Source organism: Semicossyphus pulcher, unplaced genomic scaffold (genome assembly GCF_022749685.1).
Source record: "Semicossyphus pulcher isolate SPU_LCO1_2020_fin unplaced genomic scaffold, fSemPul1.0.p SCAF_61, whole genome shotgun sequence".
Lineage (NCBI taxonomy): Eukaryota > Metazoa > Chordata > Actinopteri > Labriformes > Labridae > Semicossyphus > Semicossyphus pulcher.
This window is the reverse complement of record NW_027211739.1, coordinates 242243-252500: the sequence shown is the minus strand read 5'-3', so window position 1 is coordinate 252500 and position 10258 is coordinate 242243. Positions and strand designations below refer to the sequence as shown.

The 10258-nt window shown below is 50.9% G+C and overlaps 1 protein-coding gene across 1 annotated transcript in view; it reads right to left on the bottom strand.

Annotated features, from left to right (window-relative positions):
* Positions 1-5073: 5073 nt before the first annotated feature.
* The window catches only part of wdr11 (WD repeat domain 11), a 55235-nt gene continuing 50050 nt past the window's right edge, over positions 5074-10258 (bottom strand). Inside the window, exons 25-29 of the mRNA XM_069683904.1 lie at positions 9246-9411; positions 8367-8464; positions 7876-8021; positions 7295-7374; positions 5074-7070 (exon numbers count right to left, since the gene is read on the bottom strand). Of these exons, the coding sequence (XP_069540005.1) occupies positions 6868-7070; positions 7295-7374; positions 7876-8021; positions 8367-8464; positions 9246-9411 (693 nt within the window). The 3' untranslated portion in view covers positions 5074-6867. The remainder of the gene's footprint in view (positions 7071-7294; positions 7375-7875; positions 8022-8366; positions 8465-9245; positions 9412-10258) is intronic.

The following is a 10258-nucleotide window of genomic DNA, read 5'->3' as shown; positions in this document are numbered from 1 at the left end:
CAAAACAAGACATCATCAGCATCACCATCATCATCAGCATCATCAGCATCACCAGCATCATCAGCATCACCATCATCATCATCATCAGCATCACCATCATAAGGTCATCTCATCTGCTGCTGATTCTGATACAAGCCCCAAAGAGGCTCCTGATGAGGCGTCGCAGAGGAAACAAGTTCTATAAAGTGAAACAACAAAAAGATTGAGGTCATCAGTGCAGACATGTCGGACACACTGGAGGAGGCCAAACAGCTCGGACACATTCACATGAGAGGCAGAATAAAAACAGCTCCATCACCTCCTCCGTCAGCTCTGCAGCAGCAGGACTCTGCGTCTGATCTCTGAGGGGCCTCGAGGGGCCGTTTCACTGTTGTGTTATTGTTCTGGAGGCTCTCTGGGTTGGAGCTGGGGGGGCGGGGGTCTTGGATGGAGCAAGAAGTGGAAGAAAGCTTGGATCCCCCCCGCCACATTAGCATAATAGAATTAGGTGTTGAACAAAGCGGGCATTAGTGCGCCCACGGTGGCATTTGGAGAAGATCCATCTCTGTTTCCTCTGCAGGCCCCCCCGCCTAAAGGAAAGGGAAATCTACTCTTGGCCCCCCCCCATGAGCCCTGCCAGAGTGCAACACACACACACACACACACACACACACACACACACACACACACACACAGAGACTGAGCCTCCGCATTCAGCTCCACCTGCCCATCAGACCCGATTACATCTACATAACTCCGACCAATCACTGTCAGCAGCCCACCCCTCCCTTATCCACCTTTCTTCCTCTTGTCCTGTCATCCTTCCGTCACCCTCTCTCTTCCTCCCCTTCACTTTAACCTTCCTCCCCCCGCCTCCCTCTCTCCTCCCTGTCTGTCAGACGTCTGTGATGTGATGTAAGACATCTTCCCTTCTCTCTGCTCAAACGTCGCTCTCAGTCGCTCTCAGAGATGGAGCAGCAAAGAACAGTGACCTTTGAATATTTATCACAGGTTAGAGCCTGTCGTACATGAGCGGAGGTGTCTCTGCATTCACACACACACACACACACACACACAGAGGAAACGCTGCTGCTCTGATTCTCAGATTAGAAACATGCTGAAGTGTTTCTGTCCGATCGTCTCGCTGATAGAGGGAACACGGCGCCGTCACGCACAAACACAGGGAGCTGTTATGAAATGGACCTGCAGCTTCCACATGACCCACTGACACACACACCTCACACACACACACAGCTCACACACACACACAGGAAACACGCCGCAGACACGCTGGAATGTGACTCTTTTCAGACTCTGATTTTGTGTTTTGTTTTTCATGCATTGTAAATTTATTTTGATGTTTTGTTAAGAAACGTTTGTGTCAATAAAGCTTTCGGCCTGAGTGTTTGTGAGGCCTGGTTGTTGATCACGTTAAACTGAATATGAGGCTCACTGACAAACGTTTGAAGCATTTTCATTTATACAGACGCTGCTGTGAAGAATCGTTCGCTCCCCCTGACCTGCAGAACACGAGCAGAACATGAACATCACAATCTGCAGCAGAACAAGTTTTGTGTTTGTAATCTAAACTGTGTAAAAACAAGCTGCAGCCTCTCACGCTGCTGCAGGAGCGGACTGTGATCTTCAGTCCTCTGCTGCCCCCTGCTGCTGTGTCAGTGCTACACAAATACCACAGCACATTTTACACTGGAAACAAACAAAGCACTGAGTCTTTGAATATTGAACTTTAAAGAATAATAAAGTGTTTGTCTTGAAATGTTTGTTTCTGAAACTGTGACACCTTCTTTGTTTACTTTTTGCAGCTGTAAACAAGCCTCCTTTTCTGTGGTGTGTTGCATTGTGGGACATCGTGTCCATCAACGCTACAATCACAGAATCCTTCCTGTTCCGGGGTTGTTTACTCATCCCTTCATCCGTGTATTGTTGTTGTTATTGTCATAAAGACTCAAATCAAGCTGTTCTGTTGTAATAATCTGAACAAACATTTTCACACACAAACTGTCCTTCTGCTACAGTCGAGGCGTGGTTACAGTTTGCACGATGGAACTGGGACAGTGTTCGTGTCAGTCAGGAGCTGCAGCCTTGAAACAAATCTCACGTCCTTGCTCGCTGCAGGTCTGCAGGTCTGAATATTGTGTGATTGATCGTCAGGTCATTGAGCAGCACAGCAGATATTTTCATTAGAAACACCCGGGACAAACTGTGTGCAGCGCAGCACGTGCTGATCCTCAAGAGTGAAGGCCTGCACGGGCCGCAGCAAAACACTCCACCGCTCCGGAGCCCCCAGCGGCCCCCAGCGGCCCCCCAGGCCCCGCCTCGCTCTCACACACAGGCCCAGTGTGCCGGTCAGACTGCACTGAGAGGAAACACACACACTGCGCTTGACTAGAAATAAAAACACGCAGCAGAGAGAGAGAGAGTGTGCTCACAGGAAACCAGGATCACTCTGTATGTTCAGAGAGAGAGAGACACACACACACACACACACACACACACACACAGCATGCACAGGAAGTGGGTCAGCTGTAGCACAGGTATCCTTTACATGCTCTCCTGGCTCCCTCAGTCCGCTGCTGAAAGAAACCCCCCCCAACATCTCTAACCCCCCCCCAGCATACAGCAGCATATAAGAGGCCATTACCTTCATAACCCCCCGCCCCACAGGACAGTGGCAATTAGCCTGAAGGGGGGGGGTAACTGTAGGAGGGTCATCTGTGGCATCTCTGGTTCCTCACAGCCGAAAATATGCAGACACACATTTCAGGGTTCACCTGGAGGAGCAGCGTGTGAGGCCCTCCGTCCTCTGACTGACACACACCTGGCTGAACTCCTGCTCTCTGACGACTCAGTGCAGTAGCAGAGGACTCTGTTCTTTACACACACACACACACACACACACACACACACAGACACACACAGACACACACACAGACACACACACAGACACACACACACACACACACACACACACACACACAGACACACACAGACACACACAGACACACACACACACACACACACAGACACACACACACACACACACACACACACACACACAGCCAGTTTGGGGGCGGTCCCTCAGAGCAGAAGTGTCGGTCAGGCTGATGGAGTCTCCCTGCTCGCTCTGTGAGGAGTAACAGTGTAGGCCGGTGTGCACGCCGTGCTGGAGCTGCAGCCTGAGCAGTGCTGACAGCAGCAGCCGCTCTCTGCAGACACAAAGCGCTCATTGATTCTGTGTGTGTGTAAATAACAGCCGACCGCAGCGTGCACACGGGGAAACCACAAAGAGCTGCTGCACAGATAACAGGAGCTGTTTAACAGATTAACCTGTCCACAAGTCGCTCTGTCCGCGAGTCATTACAGAGACTCGATAAGAGTTTGTTCCTGTTGGGCCCACATGCCTCCCCCGCCTCCCCCTCCTCTCTCTCCCTCATGCCTTTCTTAAACAGGAGCAGGGAGCTGTTGTGGGGAGGTGAGGCCATGCTCTGCTGAACACTGTGACATTCATCCAAATGGAATCAGATAAAGGAGGGGGCCCGAATACCTGCAACGTAAACATCACCTGGAGCCCCCAGTTCACCGCTCAGCAGCCAATCAGAGTCTGCAAAAACATCAGGGAGGATGGAGGAGGAAGAGGAGGAGGAGGAGGAGGAGGGGATCAGTCCTGACCAATGAGAGGAGCTGCTGGATGAAGATATGAGATGAGATCAGACGTGTGGGCTCCTTCCATGCCGGGTGCAGGCGAGGGGAGGTGATGTGGAGGTGAGAGACAGACGCGTGACAGAGGGTGAGAAGAGCAGAGACGTGCAGAGAGACAGTTTTAATAAAGGATGCAGGTAAACGTGTAAATATGATGCTTCCTCATTTTAAACAGGTCAAACGACAAGAGAGAAAACACAGCCAACACCTAAACTAACAATTATCTCTAAACGCAGCAAAGACTCGTCGCCCTGCGGAGCGAGCTGCACAGAGCTGCACAGAGCGGCACAGAGCGGTGACAGTGTGCCGGGTGTTAAACAAAGGCAGGAGGAGAATTACAGAGAAACGCAGGGATGAACTGAGCTGTGACCCCGAGTGAAGAACAGATGACGGTGACGTCAGAGTCACACAGGTCTCAGGAAGCGGGGCAGCAGGTATGAACCTGCCCGAGCTGGATAAAGATGTCTGTCAGCAGAGAGCGAGCTCATGGGAACTGGCTGACCTGATGTTCCTCACAGACGCTGCAGAGGTGTTTCTGCCTGTTGGATCTACAGGTGAGTAAGACAGCATGGCAGAGAGATAAGCCTCTATGACTCATCTGAATCATTTGATCTCCTCGATCAGTCACATGACCGATTTCTGTCTAAACATCTTTATGTCCTATTAGTGATCAGCGTCAGATCTAATGGTTGTGTGTTCCAGTCTCACACAGCTGTAACAGGTGTGAACGTACAGAGAGCAGGAGGCGGAGTAGCACATGGAAACAGAACTAGTGCGAGGAGCAGCAGGAACAGGAGCTGGCAGGATGTGCGCTGTTTTCTTAAAGTGGGAGAAAAGCAGCGACAGACAGAAAAAAGAGGGATGAAGTGCATTTAAGGTGGAAATGGGAAGTGTTGTTAGCAGAGCCATTTGGCCGGCTGGGTGGTAGCCTGAAGGGAAAGCAGTTAGACAGAACGGTGCGGCTCTGCATGCTGATGAGCTGGCTGTAACGGCTGGACCTGCTGCCCGGCAGTTATTCATTAAACCATTAAAGGAGCACAATCAGGTCGTTTGTGTGGCCCTCTCTTTCTGCAGGACAGAGAGCAGAAACAGGACGAATGTGAGGACAAGAAAAGGGTGAGAAACGGTGGGGCCCGGGCGCAGAGCTGCAGCCAGCTGTTGGACCTCCTGAGCAGAAAAGAAGTCATTAAAAGCGGAAGCAGGAACTCATTCACCTTCAGACAGTTTGATAAATGAACCAACATTCAGATTCAATCTACCTGAGTTTAAATGAAAGGAGGCAAAAGAAAAGAGCGCTTCATATAACAAAGAGCCTCCTCTGCAGGGCAGCAGCGCCCTCTAGTGTCCACATCTCCACACAGAACACAGCACAGGTAACACTTCATATTGATTTTATTGCCATCCATATATACATATATATTTTTTCCTTGTAATATTTATAGAGCTTAAAGCATCATCATCACCACGGTGTAAACATGAACAGAGAACAGTGACAGAGGGAGCACAGAGCGGAGCAGACAGGCGCCTAAAGGTCATGAAGATGTCGATGCTGCAGACGGGATGGAGGAGGAGTCACAGCAGCACGACAGCTGATCAGCTGCTGGGAGGTGTGACCGGTCTGCAGGAGCATCAGTCCCCGAACATGGGCCTGTGACCCCATGCTGACACTGCCGGGGTCACGGTAACACCAGACGAGCAGCACGGACACACTGACACTGACCTGTGAACAGCCACTAACACACCATCACTGAAGGCTCCATCAAACAGGTGAGCCTCCTGATGTGAGCGTGAGGCTGAGGCAGAGCTGTGTGTGTGTGTGTGTGTGTGTGTGTGTGTGTGTCAGGCTGTGTGTATGTGTGCGCGCGTGTGTGTGTGTGTGTGTGTGTGTGTGTGTGTGTGTGTGTGTGTGTGTGTGTGTGTGTGTGTGTGTGTCTGTGTGTCAGGCTGTGTGTGTGTGTGCGCACGCGCGTGTGTGTGTGTGTGTGTGTCAGGCTGTGTGTATGTGCGCGCGTGTGTGTGTGTGTGTGTGTGTGTGTGTGTGTGTGTGTGTGTGTGTGCGCGCGCGCGCGTGTGTGTGTGTGTGTGTCAGGCTGTGTGTGTGTGTGTGTGTGTGTCAGGCTGTGTGTGTGTGTGCGCGCGCGTGTATGTGTGTCAGGCTGAGTGTGTGTGTGTGTGTGTCAGGCTGTGTGTGTGTGTGTCAGGCTGTGTGTGTTTGTGTGTCAGGCTGTGTGTGTGTGTGTGTCAGGCTGTGTGTGTGTGTGTGTGTGTGTGTGTCAGGCTGTGTGTGTGTCGAGCAGCAGGTTTCAGTGTGAGTCTAAATGATACCTCAGAGGTCAGAGGTCGGATTAAACGACGCTCTGAAAGCAACATCGATAAACACAGACAGAATTGTGTCCTCTTTTAAAACGTAGAAAATTCAAACTTCACTTTCATGGATAAAGAAAACGGCTGAACTCTGACCTCTGACCTCTGAACTACACAGGCTGATTAAAGTGAATCACTGAGGTGCACACATCCAGGGTTACGCTTACATAACACACTGAGTGTAGGTGCAGGGTGGCCTCCACAGTTTGAGCTGCCTCTGACAGTGCCTGAGACAGCGCCACCTGCTGTGCACTACAGGTCCCGTCTGTTACCGTGTCTCCGTCAGACAGAGGGCGGAGCAGCGACGGATCTCATCAACATAATTTGGTGTTTTTGGTGAAATCAGGAGAGCAACAGTTATGACGTCAGTCAGCGAGCAGGAATGTGGCCTTGGATCACCGCAGAGCATTTTCAAAGTAAAGAAGGAGCGATCGTTTCAGGATCAATTAAATGTGCAGAGAAGGCAAATCAATCGTGTAGAGCGTCATCAGTATTTAAAGTCATTAACAGGCACAGAACACAATGAACAACCACTAACAGAAACATGAACCAATAACAACACCATGTCTAACTTCACCAGAACACAAGTGTGTTTGTTTTGGGGCTGTTACATGCACACACACACACACACACACACACACACTGGTCCTACCAAACACTAAGACATATCAGCACAGTCACAGACACACGATGACTCCAGTGACGGCCTGAGAGCAGAGGAAGCTCCTCGTCTCTCCTCTCAGGATGGGAGACGGTGTTACGTTAATCTGTCGACCCTTCATTTACATAAGCGTCCTCTCCGGCTCACTCGTTGCTCTCCTCGCCCAGCTCCACTTCCTGTTTGTCGAGGATGGTCTCTGTGACTCCTCCCTCTCCCTGGAACAGCTCCTCCATCAGCGTCTCGCCGGCGCTCCCGGCCCGTGACGCCCACAGAGCGGCGCCCTCCCTCAGGCCCAGAGAGCGCAGCAGCCGAGCGTAGTCCAGAAACGCCGCCTCGATCAGTTTATGTGCAATCGCAGGTCAAGGAGAACTCAGAACATCTCAGTGGACACATGCACACATACACACCCCGAAATCTGCTTTTATCACACTGCTCACACCTGTGATCAACTGGTAGGAACATGTGAATGAACCTTCATTGAGAGAAACCTGTCTGCTGTAGAGTTAGCAGCGGAGCTAACTCTGGTTCAAACGCTCCTCAGAGAGCAGTAATGGATTTTTTAAAGGATATTAGACGAGTCGTTGGCCTCCATCACCCCGAACTTCAGACAGGCCTCGATGAAGAGAGCCGCGCGATCAAAGTACCTCATACTGCAGGGAGATAAAAAGAGAGAGAGGAGGGAGGAGAGACACTGTCAGAAAGCAGCAGCATCTCTGCCTCCATGTCTGATCCCACAGAGAACATTAACCCTGTCAGAGATCCGATCTGCTGAGAGGAGGAAGAGGAGGCTGATACATGAGGGGAAACATCGGCAGAGAAGAACAGAGGAGCGAAGGAGAGGAAGGTCAAACAGGTCAAACAGGTCAAACAGTCACAAACTCACCTCAACAAATATGAGACTGGAGAACGTTTGTAATTTTAATTTGAATGATTTCTCGTCCTGCGTTTTGCCGACCCTGCGCCTGTTAAAACTTTTATGACTCGTGTGTTTCACTTCCCTTCGTGCAGCGCTTTGTAACTCTCTGTCTCCACCAATAACAGAGTGAATCACAAGGTTTGCGTCCCTCATTTTACCATTAATTACTTACTATCCTGTACAGACAAACTCTGGCACATTATTTATTGTGTCCATAACATGTGCTTGTTCTCACCTGTGCAGCATCTCTCCCACCTTGTAGAAGCAGCCGAGGCAGAGCAGCACCAGGATGGCTTTGGACTTCTGGTTGACCTGCGGGGAGCACAGGTGCTCCGCCCAGCGCTTCAGCACGTCTGAGCTCTCTGCTGGACTCAGACGCACCTGAAACACACACCACATGCAGGACTCTGAAATATACCTGCTGGACACAAAGTGTGTTTACATGTGCACCAGGACCCTGATATGATCGGGTTGTGAAGTATTCTGGTGTGTAACAGCCTGTAGACACACTCATCATGTTAGGCAGACATGTACACACTCCTGCTATGCTAATGCTAAAGCTAAGTACTTTTTAAACAAGTCTTAAAACAATAAGAAGGGCGGGGTTAAGACAATCACTGCGTGTTATAAATGTATTGAATTAAATGTTTCGGTAACACTGAGCCCCCCCCACACTCACTAACTGTCTGATGTTTCCTGTTGATGGACGACGTCATGCTGAGTTACCTTAGCCAGCCAGGCGGCGCGGTTCCACTCCCCGTAGGTCTGCAGGTAACGACAGGCGTCGGCCGCCTTGTCAATCAAACACAGCAGCTGGACTCCCTCTGACGGACAGACACAGGGAGACTTTAACACATGGAGAAAAGACGGACCATCACTTCACAACACCTCTGACACCAGAGGGAGGACTTCTGCAGAGCTTTCCACTCTTAGTTTGTCAGCTTCTGTTTGCAGTGAGCTGAAAGTCGTGGGCCGGAGAGGCCGAGAGACGAAGACAGGTCTCATCATGTGCATCATCTAAAGATGTACTGTTGACATACAGATACACATTAGCTGCCCTGACTCTCTTGTTCCTGATGTTGCCCAGCCTGCATGAACCTGTGCATACACGCAGCCTAACAGAACTGTTTGAAATGTGTGTTATTCTGTGAGCCGAGCGAGAGACGTCACAGCTCAGCTCTTCTGTTTTCACTTCCTGTTCAGTCACAACATGCACAACGTGGTGCAGGCTAACAGCCAGGTACCAAGTGCTGCTCAGGGCGGACCCACGAGTGCACCTGCTGCGTGTGTGACGAGTCCTCAGGTAACTTGTTAGACCTGTTTCTGGTCTCTACAGAAAACTAAAGTCTTTGATGTTGAAACAAAACGATTCTAAAGAGCACAAATACATTTTTAATATATCAGAACATGTTCTAGTTCAGGGTGTGAAGAGTTCTCCCGAACATACTTTAACTGGTTAACAAATACACAGACCTCATCGGGCAGCAAAGAGATCCTCCTTCAAGAGGCCGGATGAACACATGAATCATTCAGACATATTTGACAGCAGCTGCACACAGTGAGCTCAGTGCAGTTCATATCTGCCTTCACACACACTAACTCTACCTGCCAGCTTGCCGTTGGCGATCATGTTGGTGGCCACCAGTTTGATGGTGGACTGTGAGGGTCCCGAGGAGGTGATGGTGGTCACCAGGCAGGCCTTCAGAGAGTCACAGTAGTAGCTTGGGTTGTCTGCGCTCGTCTCCAGAAGTAACTGCACGGCGCGGTCCGTCTGAGAGCAACAGAGACAGCGAACATAACGACTGTAATGACTGAGGGAGCGGACCGGCAGCAGGTCAGGCGGAGAGAGGCCAACAGGACGGAGTAACGAGGGGAAAAGATGTTTGTTATCCTGATTTCATCTGCAGGAGATGAAGGCTGGGGTCAGCTCAGACCGGCCTCAGCCTGGATTCTCATTGGACGGCTGTTCCTCACACACAGCCGCTGATTGCAGCTCTGATTATAAAGAGAGCGGTGACATTGAGAGGGGAGAGAGGTGACTACAGCCCCCGCAGACTGAGACACAGGGCAGCACTTATCCTCCATCCTGCTTCATTAGGCTCCACAGCGTGAACACCAGCCGTTTACAGTCATGAGGACATGCATGCTGAACAGCCGAGGAGAGGGAGGGGTTAATGTGAGGGGGAGGAGAGGAGGAGGGAGGAGAGGAGGGAGGAGAGGGAGGGGAGAGAGGAGGGAGGAGGGAGGAGGGGAGGGAGGAGAGAGAGGGGAGAGAGGGAGGAAGGGAGGAGGGGAGGAGGGAGGAGAGGAGGGAGGAGGGGAGGGAGGAGTGTGTGTGTGTGTGTGTGTGTGTGTGTGTGTGTGTGTGTGTGTGTGTGAAGTTGTGAGCGTGTGTGTGTGTGTGTGTGTGTGTCTGCGTGTGTGAAGTTGTGAGCGTGTGTGTGTGTGTGTGTGTGTGTGTGAAGTTGTGAGCGTGTGTGTGTGTGTGTGTGTGTGTGTGTGTGTCTGCGTGTGTGAAGTTGTGAGCGTTTGTGTGTGTGTGTGAAGTTGTGAGCGTGTGTGTGTGTGTGTGTGTGTGTGTGTGTGTCTGCGTGTGTGAAGTTGTGAGCGTGTGTGTG